Source organism: Fringilla coelebs (genome assembly GCF_963513975.1).
Source record: "Fringilla coelebs genome assembly, chromosome: 5".
Taxonomy (NCBI): domain Eukaryota; kingdom Metazoa; phylum Chordata; class Aves; order Passeriformes; family Fringillidae; genus Fringilla; species Fringilla coelebs.
In genome coordinates this window covers 37,824,917-37,849,014 of record NC_140033.1, presented here as the reverse complement: position 1 = coordinate 37,849,014, position 24,098 = coordinate 37,824,917, and the positions used below count along the sequence as shown (strand labels likewise).

Here is a 24,098-nt window from a genome sequence, read left to right as displayed (position 1 = left end):
GCCATTTAGGCCTTTAAAAGGGTCCTCAAATGCTGCCTGCACTCATCCAACCAGAAGCATCTTATATATTTTGCATCAAGTAAATTTTTATTTTTTCCCTATAAGAAAACCCAAAGCTTTTCAATTCAGTAAAAGCAGGCCAAAAGTAAAGAATATCTAATGTATCTAATGCAGTAAGATTTAGCATACTAAAAGAATTAAGGTATCAGATAGGGTGAATATTGCACTATCCAGTTTACAATGGTTACCATAATGGATGTGTTAGTAGAGTCTGTAAAGTCATTTGAGCAGTCATAGTTAAATTCAGTTATCAGGCAAAAAGGAAATCTTTAATTACCATTTGATGGCAACAGCTCTAAGATGAACTGGATTTTTCTTTTGATGACAGTGGAACAATGAGATTAAAGCAAACCTCATGGGCAAATCAACAATCTGTAATTTTTGCAGAGGGAATACTTAAAGCTGTCATTAAAACTACCTGAGTATTAATTATAAATAACTCATGTTATTCCCTACACTCTCGAAACTTTTTTGAAAATAAATGTTTTAAAAGGGACAATTCCTTTGGCATTAACACAATCTCACCTAGATAGCAAGAATCAATTTGTTTCAAAAGATGGGGAAAAAGTGTTTAAGTTAAAAATAAAGACATTTATTGGGATCAGCAATTTATTAACCCATAAATAACACACCTGAGCAACTCGTGTTAGGTAAAAAATAATGCTGCAGTTTGCAGTCAAATCTGAAAAAAAATTGTCTTCCCTAAGAAAATAAAAAAGATATTTCCCCTATCAACTTCTCTAGTACAGTCTATTAAGTTACTATGTGCCAGTATAAAAAGCAAAGGAAGTAAGATATAGCCTCTGTGTTCTTGAATTTACTTCCTTCCATTGTAATGCGTTCTGACTTTATGCGGGATTACCCTGCTCTTAAAATGAATTTTCAAGTTGACTCTTGTTCTCTTTTTTCTTCTCCCAATCATAAAAATAAGCCAATCTAAACATGCTGAAATTACTCAGAAGACTCAGCAAAGTCTGGTCATGTTGTTGTTTCTAGCTTCTTTAACCAATGGCAGAAACCTCAATTTTGTCAGTGTGTATTTAAAAGCAATTCATCATTGGTGCACCAGATTCACACCACAGTGATCAAAGGAAGCAAGGAGCATCCTTTACCACAAAAAAAAAATAAAAACCTATAAGTCACTGCAATAGTACATAGAAGTCTTCTTTGGCCAAAAACAATGTTGAGAAATGAACTAACAGCTGCACATTTTTACTTGTTGAACTTAAGTCCGTGAAATGAACCCAACACTGAGTCTAATATGAGAGAATCAATGGACTGTTGCCTTGCTCAGTGCTTCTCCAAAGACTTTTGAACTAGAACAGAATTCATTTTAATGAGCATCCAACATCTGGAAAAGCCCCTTAAGAGTTACAGAAAGCTGAGTTACAGAAGGCCAAGTTTTAAAAAACCTTGCAAGAATACCAAATATCTACTGAGAAAACACCAGAAAAACTAGAAAAGGAAAAAAAATAAAGAAAAAATAAAAATCTTCAGTAAATATAAATACATTTTGGAATTAAGAGTGAATTATATTATGATTTGGAGATTTACTTTAAAATAATTTCAGATACAGTTTCCCCTTTGAGTATTTGATAAAAACTGATCTACCTGTAATTAGCAGAAGATTTTTGGATGGAGTCCAAGCAGCAATTTTTTTGAATGGCTTGAAGTAATGCAGTTTTACTCCTTTCTGTAGAGCACAACTTTACCTTTGACAGTACCATAAACAACCATGAGGAAAAACACTCCATATCTCTAGAGGGATTTTTTTATTGCCTCCTTTCTGTTTCCCGCTCAGTTTTCAAAAATTGGCTGCAATGCTTTGCTGTCTTGAAAGTAAAAAGAACAGAATACTTCTGCAGCTCTATTTTATTAGTCCTATGGCTTATGCAACAGGTGGCTAATGTCAGAAGAGTTCAGGTCAAACAGTGTCTGTGCACTTGCAGATATCCAAAGTCCTCTCTAAATCAAAAATGCATTTATATGTGTGTATATATATATATATATATATATATATATATATATATATATATATATATATATATATATATATATATATTTGACTTTTGGCCTCTGTTCACCAGTAATTTAAATTAGGCCCTAAAAAGCTAGAAAAACTGGATCAACTAGGTAATATTCAGAGTATCTCTGAATAGATTTTACACATGCAGCAGCAAATGCTTTCTGAGGTATGGATTCTGAGGAAGGACAACTGATAGCATTTTACATATTATTAATTTTAATCTTTCAGAACTTGCCTTCATCAATGTGACACAAATGAAAACAGTGTGCTAGAGTGAACTTTTGATTTTCTTGATGGCTGAAGAGCCTTAAAAAGACGAAACATTTAAGGAGACTATACTTTTTTCTCTTTGGATTTAAAATTAAAAAACAGTAGATAGTAATAGATTAATGCATAGAGGAGAGAGGTTGGAAGGAAGAGAAATAAGAAAATACTTCTAAAGAGTTTTCCTTTTCTGTTTGCTATGATTTTAGTAAACTGTGACCCTATTAAAATCACCACTCCATACACTTTTGTAATCAGTTCCTTTTTTGTAATTGTGCCAGTGTTGTATCCACTGTATATGAATTAATGCCAGATAAATATGGCTATGCTTCAACAAGCACTATTTTTCATAGCATTACCCTGAACTTCCTGGCTCAAGTACACAAATTTGAGGGACAAATGTCTCTGAAAAGAACAGTCTACAGTGCTTCCAGGCCCTCTCTCCTACATGACTCTTCTGCAGTTGTACAAAGGCCAACAAACATCAAATGAGACGTGTAGACTGAAGCCAAATAATTCAGACTAAACTGATCAAGTTTACCCATTCAGTGCAAGATGTTTTCAGTTCATAAGGTCTTTTTTCTTTTGTAGGCTAATTAGAACAGTTTGACTAAGACTTACTGAAATATTATGTTCCCTGCCATTCAAAAATTGTATGAGCCAATGCCAACGCTACACCCTGCTCCCTTTTAAAGCCATATGCACTTCTCTTAAATTTTTAAACCTGCTTAAGGTATCCACAGCTGCTTCTAATATTTTGACCATAAATTCTTCCTCTTCAACCGAATTGCTATAAAGTATGCCAAGCATTTAATGTTGTTTTGTTTTTTTGTCCTCTTGCATAATGCTGCTGTATTCAAATGCAGGAACTGTACAACTGAACAACTGTATTTCTAGGCCCAAAATTGAATAGCTGCCCCTAAAAGCTGGACTTTGCCGATTTAGCTCAGCACTGTTCATGTTGGTATTACATACAGTTTTACCATGTATAGGCAGATTAATGAATGCTCTAAAATATATCTCTGGGTTTGAAAAGCCAAAAAAAAAAAAAAGTACATGAAACTACATCCAGTTTTGGAAGCAGCATGATGCTGCTACAGTAGTATCAAGCAGAGCACCAATGATTGCTTACATACCAGTCAGGTATGACCCAGACTTAAAACACTGCAGTCAGCCACTTTTCCTGTTAAGGACCCCACAGATACAAACTGGACTGCTGGTGAAATTTTCACTAGCTTCAGGAAGGGAAATCTGCTATAAGTGACAGCATTCATAGTCCTCCAGAATCAGAGCATCCTAGAGAGAAGCCCATGCTGGCAATGCTTCCCAAAGCTCTACTCAACAGGAATAGCCTAAGAACTGAGAGGATTGGGTAAGGGAAATACTCTGTCCATGAAGGCAGGGGTGGAGGATGACTCATCTGGTGCTGTTCCCAAGTTATCCTCTCCAATCAAACCAAGAGCTCACTGAGGTGCTTCAGGAACCACCCCACCTAATTTTTTTTCCAGAGCAGTAGAGATGGCACAACAATCTGGTTCCTTTGTGCATGGGCAAATGAGGAATCAGAAAGAGCATCCACCTACAAAGACTAGAGCAGCTGGGTCCAGTACTCCTAATAGAAAATTTTCACTACTCTGCATTTTACAGCACCTGTCCTTAACTTGGCAAAATTTGGCAAGTTTTCTCCATTTCATAAACACCATCCAATGTAAAGTCAAAGGAAAAAGCTGGTTTTTTTTTTTTCCTTTTAGTGGTAAATTTTGAAAGATGATTCATAGTATATTTCTGAGACAACCTTGGATAAGAGGGTTTTTAAGAAACAGAGGAGGAGCAGAATTAACAAAAGATATTTACCTCACTGCTCAGTTCAATTGTGACTCTAATTAGGTCAGCTATAGCAGAATAAAACACTCCAATAAATGGGTAGATTTACTCTTCACAGAATCACAGAATGGGTCCAGTTTGAAGGTACCACAGTGGGTTATCTGGTCCAATCCCCCTGCTCAAGCAGGCTCATCTTTAGAGCACATGATGCAGGACTGCATCCACACAATTCTAGAATACCCAGTGAGGAAGACTCCACAACCTCTCTGGGCAACCTTTTCCACTGCTCAGTCACTCACACAGTAAAGAAGTTCTTCAGATTCAGGTGAAATTTCCTGTGCTTCAGTTTCTGCCCATTGCCTCTTGTTCCTATTGCTGGGCACCACTGAGAAGAGCCTGAAACCGCCTCTTGACACCCTGCCTTCAGTTACCTGTATACATTGATGAGGTCCCCTCTCAGCCATCTCTTCTGGAGGCTGAACAGGCCCAGCTCTCCCAGCCTGTCTTCATAAGAGAGATGCTCCAGTCCCTTCATCATCTTTTGCTGCTTTTCACTGGACCTGCTCCAGGAGCTCCACGTCTCTCCCGCACTGAGGAGCCCAGAACTGGACACAGCACTCCAGACTCACCTCACTAGGGCTGAGTAGAGGAGCAGGATGAACTCCCCTCATCTGCAGGAATGTGCTCTTCCCAATGCCCCCCAGGACACCATTGGCCTTCTTGTCCACAAGGGCACTGCTGGCTCATGGAAAGCTTGTTGTGCTCTCCATGAGCCCCCAGGTCCTTCCCTGCAGAGCAGCTTTCCAGCAGGTCAGCCCTCAATCTGTGCTGGTCCCTGGGGTTATTCTTCCCCAGGATGCTGCATTTGCCTTTGGTGAATTTCAGTTCTTGTAAACAATCAGATAAGAGTCAAGTTGTAATTTCCTTTACGAATATCTACATTTCAAATATCCTGCGTTTTCCAGGATTAAGGTCATAAGGTCTCTAAGTAGTAATGTAGAAAGTGAGGGAGCCTAAATGCACATGGAGTCAGTGCATAGAAATCAGAACATAGAAAACTTGCTGGACCGTGTCTATGAGCATTGTCATGGCAGAGGCTGAGTCAGCCTTTTGTGTTGAGCATTGGGATGTACAACCCTCTGTAGCTGGTAATCCCATCCTGTCTCCTGAGGGTAATCCCATCCTGTCCCCATTTCCCTCCCTGCTGACCCCTCCTTAAATTCCTTTTTGAGGGATGAGGTTGAGCCTTGCAAGCAAAATGTAGGAAGGACATGCTAGTTCTAAGCACAGTTACACTCAGACACAGGATGAATAATATAGAAGAATCTATTCTTAGTTTTCTGCTTTCTTTGCTTCTACCCTCCTGTGGAGTTGGAAAAAAGCTCTCTTTCAATGAGAATGTAAAGGCTGCCTGAACAAGCAAGTGAATGCAATGACTGTGGCATTTGTGTTGCAGCCATTTTCATACAAACAGTTTCAGATAACTTTGCAGGATCAGCCTCAATGTGTACTTTGTTTAGAAAAGATTCCCCTAATCATCAAAGCACTGCATAAAAAACAATCACAGTAATTAGGGCATGCCAAACAGAAGAGACAGCTGTGAAGATTTTTTTGTTCATTTCTCTGAACATCCTTCCTTCGATTCACTTGAGTTGAGTTCAATTTTCTACTCTTTAACTTCAGGCTCTTTCAAACAGACACAGCCCTTACATAGCTATCCAACTGCTAACACTGCTCCACTGTCTTCAGAGCAATAGCAGAGCCTTGCTCCTCACTCACCCAGTTTTCACCCAAATATACATACTGTTTTCACCCCATCCCCAGGGCACTGAAAGTCTCTAGGACTCTGACTGCCTCTTCCAAAGAATGATTTCTGCTGAGGTATTTGACAAGAAATAAGTTAGCATACTACAGCAGGGCCAAAAGAAGTTCAACATTTAAACATTTATGTTCTAACATAAACACAGATAAAAATTTTTATGTCTGTGAGTTGTTTCCTTCTATCCTCACTTATTTGAGACATTTTTTACATCACAAATAATGCAAATGGAATTTAGATCACTATTCCACTTGTATGGCATCTAGTATCACCAATCCTGTCATTTAAGTGCTCGGATTTAATAGTTTTTAAGTCATAAGATGGTAGAAGATAAAAGTTTGGTTTTTTTTAATTGAACTTTTGTCTACAGTATGCCTTATTTATTTTCTGATACACAAATTTATTATCATGAAGCCAAAGAATATAGCTTCCTCAGCCTTAAAAAGATAGCTTGGAAGATCTATTAAGAAATACCCTGGAAGCAGGTACAATATGAGAACAGAAAGCAAGAACTGAAGCCCTTTAACAATAAGCACTGTAGTCCTTCAAGAATAAGCTGTGCTGTACAGTAGTTGTACCACAGCTGTCACAGTGGACAAAAGTGAAAAACATCACCAGTTTCCCACAAGTAATCCAACATTTTTGGAGAAATTGTAAAAAGGACTAAGTTCAGCCTGCTACGATTTAAAATAACTTTGTTGTTTAAAACTGATTCCAAAGAACATGAAAATATTAAGAACTTGATGAATTACTCTTCTCTGAGCTAATGTTTTATTTTCACTTCTAACATGATCGAAGAGACATGATTTTTAGATGTATCTAGTGAACTGTATAACCTCAAATATTAGATTGTCCAACTTAAAAATTTTGAAAGGAAATTAGTTTTTGCGCTTTGTAAAGATCTTAAGCCCTCAGATGCAAAAGCCAGTCACCCCTTTAATATAACCATTTCCCATACACCTTTAACACTTACACATCAAAATGTTTATGCTATTGAAATGGCAGGCATTTAGCTACCTTTTGATGCCTATTTTCCAAGATACCATCACAATTTGACTGATGCCTTCTCTTCCTTACACTGGTATAAGGCTCTGCATCTGTGTTCTTGGGACTGCCTGGTGTGAAATACAAAGGGCAGCAACCAAATTGTCAGGAACAACACAAACCTGCAGGGCACACTCAGACCAATCTGCATATTCCCTCTAGCGAAGACAGCAAGCACGATGTCCAAAATGAAAATAAGCAGACTGGTTAGACAGGTGACAGTTCCAATGCTTTCCAAATATTCCTGCTTCATGACAGTTTGCCAGGCAAAGCAGCTTACAGCTCATGAGGGATTTACCAGAGAGATTACAGCAACTACAGCCAACGAGCAGCACCCTTTGCAGAGCGCATATCCAACTTGATTAAGCCTGCATGTAGCCCTGTCACTTGCTATAAGCCTTCCTGCTTATTTCAAGTTGTTAAGCAGAAACCGCAATTCCTTAATGATATCCTTTCCCATAAGCAATGGCTGTAGCAGCTATAGCAATGTCATTCAGCTCCTAACAAGTAGAAAAATAATTCACAAGGAAGGTGGTAATCCTCAAGAAAAACTTTCTTGAAATGATGTATGCAATACTCTGTAAGGCTGAGAACACATTCATGAGCATCTCATTTTTATACTGGCTGAATTACTTGTGCTCAGATTCTGTCTCTTTAAGTATATGAGTAGCTTCTGGATTAATGCCACCCTTTTCCTCAGAAAGACTGTGACAGCAAGTGAAGAAGGAAGGCTTCTAATGCTGGCAGATGAATGCAGGTGCTCTGTACATCTGTATGAGATTATGCAGAGATAGTAGAGAACTTTCAACATTTGTGCAAATATACATGTGTACATTCACATGTGCAAGTTGGCTGCCCACCAACTCATTAAATATTGCTCCTTGTGTGTGCACACACCAGACTCGTGTTTATATACACAGTTGGGTTGCCATACATTCAGTAAACTGATCCATTACAGTATTTCTGGTTAATGATCCATTTCATTATCTCTACAATCTCTGCAGCATTAAGCAGAAAGCTGTGAGAATATATCAAAATAAAACCTGTCTTCTTAGAGATGTCCCCATCTCCCATGCAATGGCTCATTTTGAATATTATTTTTGCTTGCCTATTTCTTCTCATCACCTCTTCTCAGGGACTTTCCATATCTTCATATTCCTAATCTCTTTAAAGAATCAAAAAGAGGAGGTCCCTCTGATAAAAGCATGCCCAGATTCATTGCCCTTATGAGGGCTATGCCTCCACTAGCTTGCAAAGTAGCCTCAAAAGATTGAAATAATGTACTTTGAAACGCAATTGTACAATCTGTCGTAATAATGATAACATTAGTAAGTACCTGAAAAGAACTTCACAAATAGAAGTTCTGTACTACAGGTAAGATTTATCTCAGCTAATTTCAGACACAGAAAATCAAGTGTTTAACTTAAATTAGATGGTTCACCTCCCCTTATTTAAGCAATAGATGCACAAACTGCCAGAGGGTGAGTCATTATACATTTACATAAACAATTCGGAAAAAATGAAAGATTTGCCCTCAAGAAGTATTTATCTCTGCCATCTGGATAGAGTAGGAGCTCAGACTAGGTGCCAACCTTTTCACTGGTTTTAATGAGGTAAGATGAATTCCACTCTGACTGGAGCCTCATAGAATCACAGGATCATTCAGGTTGGAAAAGACCTCCATGATCGAGTCCAACCTTTGACCAAGCACCACCATACCAACTACACCACAGCTGAGTTGTTTCTTGAACACTTCCAGAGGCAGTAAATCCACCATCTACCCTGTTTAACCATCCTTTCAGTGAAGAAATACCTCCTGATGGCTATCCTGAACTTTCCCTGGAACAGCTTGAGGCTCTGTCCTTTTGTCCTGTTGCTGGTTGCCTGGGAGAAGATGCTGACTCCCACCTGGCTACAGCCTCCTTTCAGGTAGTTGTAAAGAGTGCTCAGTTTTCAGCAGGACCTCCATCCATTCTTAAACTGACAAATAAAATTAATAGGATTCTAATTCTCAATAAATACAAAAATTACAAGACAGAGTTAACAATTTTCTTCAAAGAATTTTTGTTCTGTGCTCTCTACTCTTTGTTGATTCTGAACTTCAATGATCTACGATGCAGTAAAAAACTACTAGGACTCTTGAACTTTCCTAAGATTTTCCATTGGTCCCAAGCTATTTGCAGACAGGAAAAAGCAGTCCTAAAGAGCCTGTGCTCCACATGTTGTATTCATACTGACCATTAATCACACACGCTTAGTCCTGACTTAACAGCAACATTCAACTATCAGGACCTCATATTACTGAACTCAGAAAGAAAGATTTCCTTAAACAAATAAAGTATTTTAGGACAATGGTCCTGTATAGACTGAACTCTTTTGATACACAGAATAAGACAGAGAAAGCTGACATGGATTGGCAGTAAAGATTGTGAGTGCATTTTTACTGACCACATTTCTACTGCCAGCAGTCATTCATGGGTGGGGCAGAAGGAGCCTCAATTTTAATCTTTAGAGCCATGAATGTGAACAATTCTCCCCGCAGAATTTATGAGCTGTTTTACTTATCAGTATTTCCTCAGAGTTTTCACGCAGTCAGATTGATTACCCTTTCCTTATACTGTTTCTGCATACTCCAGTTTGGCTATACAGTGCATAAAATGGACATGAACTGCATACTGTACCATACAAGGAAATTAAAGGCAGTGACATGCCAATCATAGTTCTTAAATTTTTGTTCAAAAACATAACAGGGTATCACTTATAAGAAATATCTAAATGTCCAAAAACTTCAGCAACAAGGATAACCTAAATGTTTGTGAATTTTTAATTAACCAAATTCTATAGGTCATCTAAACAGATAGAATTTTTAAAAATATTTAAAGGAACAAGTTTTATTTTATTCTGTAAGAAGCCCAGCTTCCATAAAACAATTAATTCTGAATGTTTGCAGTGTACAAAGAAGTCCTTTTATTTCTTTCTTTAAGTGCATGATTTCCCTGAATACAAATCTCAAGGTAAATGATTATCAGAAAATACCAGACAGCTGACATAAAACATTACAGGATACAAATACAGCCCAACATTCCCAAAAATGAGACACAAAAGCATGGCTTGAAAATCTTACTTTGTAAAAATATAAAAGGTTGTAAATTGTTTAACCCCAACAAAATGGTATGATGTTCTTACTCCAGTGAGCAAACAGAAAAATTCCCACTGATTTAAGGAACACAGCAAGTTCTGATTTCAGAAGGATTATTTTGTCATGTGTCTAGAATGAAGAGTTCAAAGTGATGGAGCAAACAATGGACATCTTCCTAGAAGACATCACAGAGATGGTGAGAGAGCTGCAGAAGCATTCAAATAAAGGGTAAGAGAATCTAGTCTGCTTGGAAACCGACACTCACTAAGTTAAAGAATTTATTTACCATTTCTCCATCAGTCTACTCAGCATTGCAGAGGCAGATTCACACCCCAGAGGAACTGGAGGGGGTAATGCAGCCTGTGAGAGGAATAGTGGAGGGACAGAGTAGAGCAGCACCTGCCAGACCCTGTCCTGTCACTGGGAGTGTGGGCTGCTGAGCTGCTGCTGAGTGCTCAGGGTGCACTGACTGACACACATGGTCTAAGCAGCACAGGGAATCAGTGCTTCTGCTGGGTTTGCCTGTTTCAGTATTGAACATATCAGTTAATGCTACAATTAGTGACAAGCAAAAAAGGTATGCTCTGCATCTCACTTTAATGCACGTTCCTATAAGCAGTAATTCTGTGCTTTCTTTCAAAAGTCTATACTTTCTTCACCAAAAAAAGAACATATATGACATGTAATGTATATGTAGATATATGTGCACATGTGTAACATCCATATATGCATCTCTAAACCCCCTTCCACATTATTGAAACAAATGTATAGACTACACTTTAAACTTTTGTAAATACATAGATAAATGTTTAACAGGTATCTGTATATGAGCACAAGTACCCATCTCTGCTTTTAATATGAACCATAGACTGAATATGTATAGTGGCTCTACATAGGATTCACTGCTGGTGCCAAAAGGCTAAGGCTACGATTATTATCTGTGGGCTAAAAAATTAAATCTCATGGTGGCTTTAGAGGAGCTGTTCCAATCTATTCCATGACTTGCTGGTTTTACACTTTGAGTCATATCCAAGCTGTATCCTGCTACTCCAAAAATGCTGGGGCAAACCAATGCTTGCCACACTGAAACACATTTGAAAGTATCCTAAAAGCAGCTGCCGAATAAAATTAATCATATGAGCACAAAAATTATTAGTTAGATAGCTGTTCCATAGAGCTTAACTGCTAAGGGCAAAACAGCCAAGCTGTACTCAAAGGAAGACACTGTGTGGATCTCAAAGAAAAAGCACTTTATAGTAATGTTGCATAGCCCTTAAGTATCCAACTGGAATTGAATCAAAGATTAGTTGAAATATCATCATTCCTAAAGTCTAAATACATAATCTTTTCCTCTTTCTAATAGGAAAAGCAAAGGTAGTTGTAGAAGAGTACTGTTGCACTTAGAATTTCCTTTTTTTGTATCTAAGGGTCTACTTGAATATTTCTGTTAAAATATTTCAGCATTAAAAAGAGAAAAAGTTATATAATCACACAGCTAGTGAAAAATCCACACTAATCTTACCAAGCAGCTCAGGAACTATCAATAAATTACACTTTGCCTCATAGTGGATCTATATGAAGTAAGACCCCAGGCTTTTCCAAAATGATCCAGAGTGTTTTGTTGCTTTGAAATGGCGGCAGTAGTCATCCATTGTAAAAATCCTCTACTCAACCTTCAGTTCAGGTCAACTACTGCATCCATGCAGAATTTCATGAGAAATGGACTAAATTACAAATACAGGCTTACAATATGGCAGGAACAAAAATTCATCTATACCTTCCAAAAGAACAATATTTGGATATGACACTGATTTATAGCTTGATGAATATACGTAATATCTCTCTCAAATAATTAGGACAAAATAACTTTTTTATATTGAAATGGTGTTGTGAATCTTGTGTTACTTGGTGCAAAGGCTGCTGAGACCTTCAAAGACAAATATACATTTTTGAAATGTATATTTTTGAAAATACTGACTTTATTGTCATACAAAATAAAAATTTTAATGGAAGTTTTGTCCCTTAGACTGAAATGCAACTACTGTCACTCTGTCTTTGCTGGCATTTTTATAAGTATGTCAAAATAAAATCTTGCACCTTTACTCAAATGAATAAGACTATTAATTGCCCAGGGAAAAGGGAAAATATTTTCCATAGATAGAAATATGTCCATAATCCCCTTGCTTCTAGGAGGTCTGAGTTATCAGGTATCTACCTTGCTGATCTGAATCTCCTGTATAATATTATTTTTCTTTTGCCAAATCACCTTTAAATAATTTTTTTGAATGACACTATTCAATTCAACACACCAGTACTCAGTGTGTTGAGATTTGCATGCTCCCTTTTCGGAAACTTTGCTTAATCAGCTCCCCTCAGTACTCTATATTTCTGTATCATGTCCACAAATGGGGCTAAATAACTCAGAAAAAATCCTGCACTGACTTGGTGGGGCCCTGGGAAAAAGCCTTGTTTTCATTTCCACACATTTTTCTTTTATTCCCCACTCCCTTGTGCTAATAGCTTATCTTGCAAACCAAAACTCTTCAGGCTGTGGCTGACATAGCTGTCACAGATGGGGAGGGCTGCTTTGCTCTCGTTCATGGGTAACACAAACACCAACCCATTCCCTACACCCAGCTGGAGAAAACTTGTTCTTGCATAAGAGAAGTGTGGATGTGAAAGTCCTGGAAATTGGACTGCATTAACCTCCCCCACACATCTGGAGATGGCATCACCTGTGAACAGAGTGCTTGACTGTCAATCACTACAATAGTTTCTTTATGGAGCAACCTATTTCTTAGGTTTCAGCTAATAATATAGAACCATACCGGTTTTCAGAGTGATACTGCAGCAAGGTAAATGAAACATCAAAGATGCTGTTTTTCTCTCCTTATTTTTGTCAGGATCACAAGGTTATACAGGAAAAAAATGCGTGTTGTATGTAAAATGCCTTCTACTTCTGTCTTATTGCAAACAGGAAAAAAGAATGGATGAGTTATTACCCTGACAGACAGGAAGCTGAAAACATCAGTAGCAGATTAGGGCCAAAAAAATCATTTTTCTATGATAATTAAAAGTAACATAAATAACACTTTGAAAAGTAGCTAATTAGATTATTTCTTCAGTATTTAAAAAGATCATAATCAATTAATAGTTAGCCAAGGAACAACTTCTCTCTAAAAAAACCATTCATTATTACCATTTCACATATGAGTTGATTTCAAGGAGGTACTTGATAGTAACCAGAAATGAAAATAGATTGTGAATTCCCATGTGAGCCACTCAGTCTTACTCCCTCTCAGAAGCATTTCAAAAGAAAATCTGAACCTGCAGCTCTCCAGGTTTCAGATTTGTGCTGCTCCTTCATGAGAAACAGATTCCTTCAGTTCTTCCTTCCAGCCCTCTGTCTATGGCTGGTGAGCTGGCCAGCAATGACGAAAGCAGGCAGACTGCTCAGCTGAGGAAATTTCTAAACTCCTTTTGAACTTTTATTTGTTATTTCACATTCTTATTTAATGCCTATTTATTTCCACTACAGAGACAGCTTACAAAAAAAGAGCCTGAAAAACAAAAACCAAACCAAAACAAAAATACTCCCCCCAAAAAAAGAAACCAACTTGTTTACTGCATAGATGTGTTGCCAGGAAATCTCATTGTTGTAGCAGTGAGTAAAAATTCTGCACCCTGACTTATGTCTTACTCACCCCTAAATCACGTATGAGCCATGCAGCCTTTCCTGATTGATGAAAGTAGTCAAATGCTTTAGAACACTTGCTAGGAAGTCATCTTTCTGTGCATGGCCATGCTCATTACTGAGCTGTGATGGTTTTACTCATGCCCTGTAATTCAAATCCTGATGCACAACAGGAAGTTTTCACTGCCAAATCTTTTGGAGCTTGACACAACATCAACAAGATACAAAGCCAGGTGTTAAAACTGTCACAGAGAGATAATTTGAAATAGAAAACACAAGAGAGAGCTCAACAACTATTTTTGTTCCAATTTGTTTTCAAATTTGCTGCAATTGGAGAGTTTCACCTGAACAAAAAATTGTGATCAACTGTTGAGAGATATATTGAAGGATGAAATGCTTTCTGCTGAATTAAGATGAGAAGGGCAGAGCAGGAAAGGAAGGTTTACAAGGAAAAATAATATAACTAAAAAGATAAGTCAGACCAAATGTCATGCTGAAAGTAGGTTAGGACAATACTAATATTATACTTGGTCAAATTTTCTCATGTTTTATGCAGAGTTAGTACATTTAGTGGCTGGCACCTTCTCAGTTTATATATCCAAAAATATTATGATCCAGCTCTAACCACTTCAAAATTATGCTTCCCTTTGATTTGCTTATTTTCCAAGTTCTTTCAGCTTGGTTTACACAGAACATACACAAGAGCCATCAGAAATCTGCACATCTTACATGAGGGAATTATCCCTTCACATTTACCAGACAAAACACTCTGCATTCTTTTTCTGAATTTTAAAGAAGTTATGCTACCTTTCAGCCAACATCCTCTTGCCAGTAAAAACAAAAAGGAAGGGTTGTGACCTTAAAAACATCATGGGCAAGTGAAGATTCACACAAAATAGTCCACTACTAGGTTTGAGAAGAGATATATGCTTCCTCCTCTTCCAGCTTAATCCCCAAACACCCTCACTTGTCAAAAGGCTATTGTTAAGGCATGGGCTTCCTCCAAGACCACATCCTGTGAATCAGGTCAGAGTGAAACACAGAGCTGATTTAAATGAACTGCTCGTTGCCTGCCCTCTAAGTAAGTGCAAGAAAAACTGTGTGACTCAACAAATAGTCCAGTATACTAGACAAAAAGGGACAGTGGACCTAGACCACTAGAATGAACACTTAGTCAAAAAAATTAGCAGCTCTCATTTTTATTTCTTGCTGTTAGTATTTACTAAATACAAGTTTCTGCAATAAAGAAGCTAGGCAGTGTACTCAAAGGCAGAAATTAGGACCCAAAAAAGCCATTTTTCTTCAAAACAGGCCTGCTTCACAAATGCTTAGATTTTCCACATCATATTTAACAAGTCAGCAGCCTATCAACATCATTACACACAGGACCATTGATGAGTGTTATACTGTTTCACAAAGGGTACAAAATATTCTGCATCTTTAACAAACTGTGCTAGCCTATACTGGTTGGATACATCAAAATCGAGAGAATATGTCTACTGGAGTAAAATTCCACTTCCAGCTCAGAGCTGGGCCCACACTTATTGACATTAAAATGATGACAAAGCCAAAACTGTCCTTCTGAGGCAAGAAGGAAGAATAACTCATTATTTGGATGTTTCATTCTTAACTGATCCCTTAGAAAAGACAAAGGATAGGCTTGTGGTTATGATGTGGAGATTGGGACTTGAGATATATATGACTTGAAATTCCTAGTCCTGCCACAAAGTCCCAGCCTGAGTGTGAGAAAATCATCCATTTTCTCTTTAATCTCTCCCTTCCCTCTGCACTGTGGGGATTATGCTTTTCCCTTTCTCCCACAGTCTATGTAATAGAGCCATATGTTCTACAGGGCTGGACTGACTTTTGCACACATGCACACTACCTGTCATAACAGGACATCAATCTAGTAAAAACTTCTAGGATCAAGGTATGGTTGAAATAAACATAAAAATCCACAGAGAGAACATTATTTTTATTTGAGAGAAGAAATGCTTTTCACTGCAACCAAACTCCCTAATCTTAGTGGGACCCTTCGCTCTGATGGGTATTCTGGGATGCTCCCGTCTTCTAGGAACCCTCTATGAAATGCAGCTAGAAGAAATATTCACTATAGTGCTCCTAAAAGGATTTTAAATTAAGGATTTTTAAGTTCATAGGGCCTCTGTGTTCCTTGCTGTAAAGAACTGAGTCCCCAAGAGTCACTCCACTGTCTCACAGGCTCTTGAGGCATGAGGACACTGATATGCCAGGGAAATGTGTGTTTCCAAGCAAGCCACTACCTTTCTGGGCTCCATGAACACCCTACCAGTGCTTTGGGGAAACTTAACAGGAACTGCAATATTTCAGTGCAATGCCCCTGGAAACACAAACACCCATACAGCACAATGGCACATTTTCTGAGGAAGTAAATCTGTCTCCAAAGAGAGTCCTTACATATCTCTATCACCCTGGGCCACAGTGCTGTCAGCTCAGGTTCCCAGGGAAGCATGGTTTCATTACCATGCACCTGAATCAGCTGAACCAAGAAATGACAGAAGAGAATGAGAAGACCATCAAGGTTGTCACCAATTCCTTGCACAACAAAGACTCACTGCTAATAATACTATGACTGGCAAGTGTATGCATTGGGTTTTCCAGTGATGGAGATACTGTATTTTCCACAAGCAAAGTTCCTCTGTTTAACTACCATTATGGCTGGGAAGCTTTACTAAAGCCTAACTAGAACCTCCTGGAGTAGAATAGAAGCCCATAATTTTTATTTGAAGTTGGAGACCACTTAGCTCCATTTGTGGTTATGAAGGACAGATGATCCCAGGGGACTGCAAGAGTGCTGCACCAAGCAAATGCTCTGGGTTGCTTCTGCTGGTGCATTCACAGTGCAAAATCCTGCAGACACACTCCCATTTTTGAGGGATGGATTTTTTATTGAACAGTTATTTGGTCAGAAAATTCCCAAGCAGCTTCCTCAGGCACAAATGCAATGCAAAAGGATAAGTGTGATTGTTTTCTGATAATGTGTAATACCAGCTCACAACACACCAATTGATACGAAGTAAGTTGAGTTCTATGTTCTTATTTTGTAAGAGAAATAACATGAAAGCAGTAGAAATTTAGGCAGAGTTCTTAAGCTCGGGTTGATGAATACCTTCCTATCCACGATCCCAACTAAAAATTACAGATGAGGAACATCTTTTAACCTACATTCAATGCAATTTGTTCACAAATACAAAAGAGTTAAGAGTTGATATTGTGTTACTTTACATTCATCCCAACTCTATGAAAATCTGCTTGATACAAATGATTAGACAATAAACATGTAACTGTGAAATTTAGTCCAAGCTCATGCAGAATGAAGCTCTTAAACCAGTTATAATACAGCGAAGACAGACAGTACTGGATACATAATGCACATTAAAGACAGTGTTATCTGTTTGATAAAGAAATAATTCAGAGCACTAGACAAGAAGCTGAAATTGCTGACAATCTGAACTCCTGCCAACTGTCCTGGCCTCACTGGGACTGTGTGAATTTTAAACACACACAGTCCCAGGTGTCCACAGTGCTGACTGAAATTTCTGGCAGCTAGTTCAGTGCTTTTGAAACACTGCTGGCTTCCCATCACTAGTGGTCACTATGGGGAGAAGATAGGCAGTTTCTGGCTGCTGCTGCTGCTCTTTTTGTTGCCTTGGCTGTAGCGCTGTAAATTAAACACTCGGCACAATGAGCAGCCTCTTCTCTTGCCAACCCACAAGGCAGATACCTCCAGGGCACTAGTGCTGAGAAAAGGAAGGGTATGACAAAATGGGGAAAGAAACTCATTTATTTATGTTCCCTAGACTCAGTGTGTCAAGGAACTCTGTGGAGCTTGGCCCTCAGAGACCAGACAAAAACTCATCCAAGAAATTGAAAAGTCAAAGAGATGTGTGATTGCAACAGATGCCTAGCTTTGGAGGGATTTGGGGAATGGTGGGAAAGGGTCACATGAAACCTAAGTAAGTGGTGTGGAAGGGTTAGCTGAGGAAAGACAGAGATATGGAAGTCATTTATGGCGCACATCTGGTATTCCAATTTGCACAGCACTCCCTTGATGTGAACAGGAGCCCCACCCTAGTATGGAAAACAAAAATGTTTGTCTTGAGATCTGTCTTTATAAAAAGCTCTCCAAGTTTGGTGTCTTGTGACAGGCAGGATTTACCACATCACTGACAAACTACTTAAAATTGATGAGGGAAAAATGAGAGGTTTCCATGAGCATCTTAACGACCTAGTGCAAAAGGGCTGGCTGAATGACACTAGAGGGCCTCAGAGTAAAACTGAGATGCAATGGTAAGATGCCAAATTAAATGGACCTTCAGAGTCACTTCAACAGCTCCAGCACATGCTTTTGCCTAATCAGATCAAAGCATTTTGCTTGGTTTTGTGACACTGACCAAGACTTCACTTTAGAGTACTTTAACAACATTTACTTGCTACAACTAAGTGTTTTGGACACCACTCTCAGTTGGGCATGCTCCCCAGGAAGCACTTACTGAGGACTACTTCCCCAGCTTAATTGTTCAGATTTCTGTGCTCTAGAGAAGTTAGTTGTATTTCTTTATTCAGCTGGACACATAGTATTCTTTGTCACTTCTTCCAGAAGGCCTTGCAGAAGATCAATTTCCAGAGCTCCCCTAAGATCTTCCTGTATAAAAATTGAATTGTTTAATGAACTTAGTGGGGCTGGACCCCTGTGAGAGAGGTCACAACAGCTGTCTATTCATCCCCTGGATTCCAGTATCTCCATATACTAGGATCTTACTACAAGCCCCCACAACTGAGACATCTAGCAAAGTTTTAGGTTTACATATGTGTACTGAATCAGCTGGGGAGGCTGGCTAGCACTTTTTGATAATGAACAGTGATATGAAAAATGCTGCAGGCAAGACAGGAAGACTTGATTAGGGGATACAGAGAAAAATAAGTCATATTCGGTAGCCTGTAAAGATGTCTGCCAACAGGAAGGAAGAAGCAGATAAAGCAGACAGCAGCAGACAGATAGCATGAACAAAGAGAAACTGAAAACAAAAAAACCCAAAAGAAAAAAGATAACACCAACAGTAAGAGAATTAATTAACTCAGAAAGAAGGCTGAAATCTTATCATCCAAGTCATACAACCAAAACATCACAATTAATGTATCAGATTAATCTCAGAGAAAATTCATTTTAGAAGCATAAATGATGGTGCAGGGCTCTTGAAAGAAGGAAGTCTAATGATGGGAGGAAAACTTTGGGAACATAAAGCAGAGCCCTGCAAGGATCAGCCTGAGGAAGGCAGAGCAGAAGACCAGTGTGCCTAGCAGGGGTTGCTGACTCCCAGCAGCTGCACAACTGTGTGCTGGAGAGGACTCCTGGAAACACACCAGTGACTGCACCACCAAATGTGTGTGAGGAGCTGAAATCAACCCCGCTTTCAGGTGACCTGGAGTAAAACACTGCTGCATTTTGCTACAGGTCAATATTACAGACTCACTGAAGGGAGACCCTGTAGTCCAACCCCCCTACTAAAGCAGGTTCACCTAGAACAGGTTGCACAGGATGGCACCTATACAGGTTTTGAATGTCTCCAGAGGAGAAGATTTCACAACTTCTCCAGATAGCCTGTTCCAGTGCTCTGTCATCCTCAAAGTATTTTTTTTCTTGAAATTAAATGGAAATTCCTGTGCCTCAGTCTGTGCCCTTTGATCCTTGCTCTGTTTTAGGCACAACTGAACAGTCTGGCCCCAGCCTCTCAACACCCACCCTTAAAATAATATAGTGCAGAGATAGGATTCAGTGACCAAATAAGTTGGTCTTGCAAATAAATTCTTTCTTCATTCCTATAGGTTTAAGTCATTGCTTAATTTACCTTTCTACAGTATCAATGGATATTTTTTTACTTTGTTACTGTTTAGTGGCTCAAAAGCAAAAAGTAACCCACCATGATCTGATGAATAATTTTGCAAGCAGAATAAAAGTGGCGGTAGAGAAATACAAATAATACTATACCCACAGTTAGAAAAATATTAGAAAATATACTGGTGTTTTCAGACATGGTTTTGCATAAAAACATTCTATGGTCCAGCTGAACAGCAAAACTCCATCTGCTTCAAAGACAGCCAGCATTTCACCTCATGAATCCAGCAGCTGGATTCTGTTCCTGTGTACATATATAGGAATAAACTTTTGTCTATATGATACTCAGGGAAAAAGAATGTGCTCTGGATACTTGTGTTCAAATATTTTGCATGACTATTCACAGCATAAAGTGTTCATGCAGTCAGCCTAAACATTAGTGGGTTTAGCAAGAAAGCAGATTGACCTGTTGTATGAGACTCAGATACCAAAGCACAAATTATGAAAATCTTGAACAAAAGTGCATTTGAATAAACTACACACAGAATAATTTAAATCATTAGCAACCTATTATTTGCTTTCGTAAGCTTAACTAAGTTCTATACAATTAGGGAAAAAATTAAACATAATCACCTCAAACTATTTCTACCACAGTTTTTATGACAATATCACTTTTATTAAACCTCAAACTTCATCACGTCCACAAACAAGAAAACAACCAAGACTACACATGCAAGTGCAACAAAACCACGTGAGATGAGAGAAACAGCAAGGGAAAAGAGAACTAAGGTTTGCTGCTGCATTGTGAGAACGCCAACACAAGCGACACAATTCTCAATCAGGTTTGGTGAGAGTGAAGTTCATAGAGGAAACAGCTGTGTGGCAATGACCTACTGTATTGACATGTATAACCTAATTTTATTTAGAATTCTTAGCGCTTAATAGATAGGTCACAGTGACCACAGTCTAAGTGCCTTGCAGATGGGATGAGAAAATGTGGGACCTGCAGTGCAGCAAATGCAGAGCACCAAAGCAAGCAATGCAAAAGACACTGCTTTCAGCAGACAGGAGCCAAAGTTAACCAGATGATGAATTCATATGTTCCATTGTCTTTTGCAGATAGAGATCCGTATTTTTTCCCCTCAAAAATCAGTGCTGCCTTATATGTAATGATATATATAACATAAGCATACAAGAAATATGTTAGTCAGATTTTACTCTCAGTTGGAAATGCAGATTAGGTATCCACTACATTTTGATTGAAAAAACTTTTATGTGACCATTTTTATAGTTACACAGTGCCAAAGTGCAGTGTTGCACACAACAGTCACACAGAGATATCACATGGATTAATGTGTTTGCTAACAAAAGGTCTATTGAAATCAGCACTTACAAATGGTCAAGCTTTGGGACAACACAACCTGTAGTGCAGAACTTGCATCTGCTCAGCAAACCTGAGGAGACATTAACTCTCACAGCTCCATCAGACCTCTGCTTAGAACTACTGTTTAAATAACCTACACATACTTCTGAGGCTACCCAGGTGCCATGGATCTCCATCACTGATAAAGAAAAAGCATTGATACTTTTAGGCTGATCCTTTGAAGCTTACTAGTAAGAAAAGCATTAAAATAATGTCATATTCCTAAATACCCATCCACCTTACAGTCCAAACCCCTTTGGCAGAAAGATTTCATGAAACTTGCTTAGAAAGTGAGTAAAAGAGCATCTTTCAAAAAATGGGCCAGGAAGAAAATTGAGTAAAGGGCTTCCACTAAGCTTTAATGGGAATGTCAGACTTAAAAGGGGGTAACACAGAAAGGCTTCAGAAATTAGTAACTTTTTGAATGTTCAGCACTTCTATAAATCCAGGTGGCTGTGGGAAGTTTTAATACCATCATGTGCCCAGCCTGCTCTTACTCTTAATGGATCATCTTCTAAAACTGCTCAGCAGCCTCCACTGGGAACATAGGTAGAGAAGGATGTCATGGCTGGTAGGTTGTTTTTGGGAAGTTGGTTTGCTTTTTGTTCTTTAAAAAAAAAGTCTCTGAGATGACAGGTATTGTCAAACCAATTAAATGGCAAATTGGTATCAGAGTTTGTGTCCATCCAAGCTGTTATTTTACTCACTAGAAGTTCAGCAGAGTTCAGGACCAGATGCCTTGGAAGGCTATCACTCCCAGTTGGTCTCACACTAATTACTAATAGCTCCCAAGTGGTTTAAATACTGAAGGCAGGATGCCTTATATCTTTCTCCGCACTTCTATAAGTAAACAAAAAACAATTCTCAGCAGCCAACATAACCTTTTGCTTTTTTCATGGAAAATAGTATTTGCTAATCTAATTTATTTTCCATGGTCTATCCATTAAGGAACAACATTAAAAAACAAGCAAATAATATTTTCTATTAAAAATAAGCAAACAAGCAGGAATTGCATTGTGTTGAAAAATTATTATCTTCAAACTTATATTATCTGCATACTCACATTCTAGAAACAGGCTGTTCATCACTTGTGGTTATCAAGAAATGAACAGTTTGCTCCTTTATTTACATTTCTGTCTAGGATGTCTGATACCACCAATGCATCATCTCTGGGAGACAGGGAGATGTGACACAGAAAACTCCAAGGGAAAAGTTAAGTGGCATGACCAAAATCTCATGTGTAAATATGTGGCAAGGTTTAAAAAGGAAACCAAATGTTCAGAATCCCAACCCTATGCTTTAACCACAAAACCAACTTTCTTCACTAAAATTGAATTAACCCAGTAACTAAAAACAAAGAAAAAACAATTACATATATGTGCATCTTGCCACTGTAACAACTCTAATGACATTTAAGTGTTCTCAAACTAAGATACAATTAAAAATATATGTTTAATTCCAGGGTGGTAATCAGTTCCACAAACCAAGAGTACTAGAAAAGCAAGAGGAAGTAGCCTCACAGCTTGCTGAAGCTGTGTAAACCACACATGCAGGCATAATGTACTGACTGAAAGATCTACAGAAATATATGCTGCTGACAAGAAGGGACTCAGTACTCATGTACAAAGCATGAAAAATGTTCTCAACTACAACAGAAAGCCTAGTTCAAAACCAAGCAGAAGTGTTTCTAAAAGTTAATTAGGACTCAAAAATAATCCCCTTACAAAAGAAAAAAAACCCTAAGCAGTCTAAAAAATATTGTGGCATCCTACTTCAGATTGGTTTTTTTTTTTTTTTTAATCACAATGAATTGGGGCTAGATAGGGGCTAGGACGAAGCTAATTTGCAGAAGAGAAAAGCACCACTACTGTTCACTGAGAAGCTGTTTTTCTGGTTCAGCAGTTCTGCAGCAAGAATAGCCAGATCATTTGAAAATTGAAAAGAAAATCAATTGCATGTTTTTATTTTAAAAGAGCCTCCCTGTGGGAATAGGTGTGGGCGTGAGATCTCTTTTTAAATTTCATAATATAACATAAAGCTGCCAAGATTTTTTTTTTAAACACTCTGTTTACTGGGTGCCAGAATGATTTTTCTCTCCTTATGATTCTACTGATCCTTATCAAAATTCATCTGTGAAGTAACACCAACATTTAAAAACAGAATATTTATTCAGACAGCAGCACTGAGCAAAACAAATTTTCAAGGCTGCTATGGGAGTTCAGTGATGACAGCAAAAGTCTATTTACTCATTTACCCCCAAGTTCTGCATGCAGAAAGTTTCTATCAAAGTTTTTTTTTTTTATAAGCGAGTTCCACAGGTAAAGTTTACAACTAACCTTGCTATCTTCAATCTCCTGGGTTTTTCCTTGAAGCGTTTTCCTCTCTCCAAAATCACAGGTTGACTTTAACGTAAGCTGACAGGACAGCATCGAGCTCTCTGCCCCAGTAAGCTCCAAGGACTTTGGTGAGTACTTCTGTGAGCCGGCAGGGCCGAGGTTGGGTATCGGGAGGGCAGTGTGGACAGGCTTTGACCCTACGGCTGGCTGCCTCAGCTTGGAGGCAACCCCAAGCACAGGCATGGCTTTTATAAAAGTATCTTCTTTCTGCCAAAGAAAATGCTCCTGACCTCAGTCTGGTAGGCTCCAGCTTCAGCAATTTCAGAGCAAACGCTTTAAACAAAAGTAGCAGTCATCTTTTGGAAAAGTCTTAAAACGATAATATTGCGAGTTTCACAAGGAAGCGAAATTTTTCCTTCATCTCTCCCCTTCTCCCTCGCAGCCACTCACACGCACTGCTCAGTGAGTCAGTGGCTCTGTAAGACTAAACGCTCCTTTGGGGCGTGAACTTTTCTTGAAGGTAACTGCCACAGAGCTGCCTGTCTGGGATTAAAGAACTCATAAATTCGCTTTCTCTTCTTCCTACAGCATTCC

General features: G+C 38.5%; 1 protein-coding gene across 1 annotated transcript in view; it reads right to left on the bottom strand.

The window, feature by feature from the left end:
- NAV3 (neuron navigator 3) overlaps window positions 1-23,747 on the bottom strand; it is a gene marked incomplete at its 5' end in the record, with an annotated part of 248,995 nt that extends 225,248 nt beyond the window's left edge. Inside the window, one exon of the mRNA XM_084205736.1 lies at window positions 23,505-23,747. Within this exon, the coding sequence (XP_084061862.1) occupies window positions 23,505-23,747 (243 nt within the window). The remainder of the gene's footprint in view (window positions 1-23,504) is intronic.
- Between the last annotated feature and the right edge of the window lie 351 nt (window positions 23,748-24,098).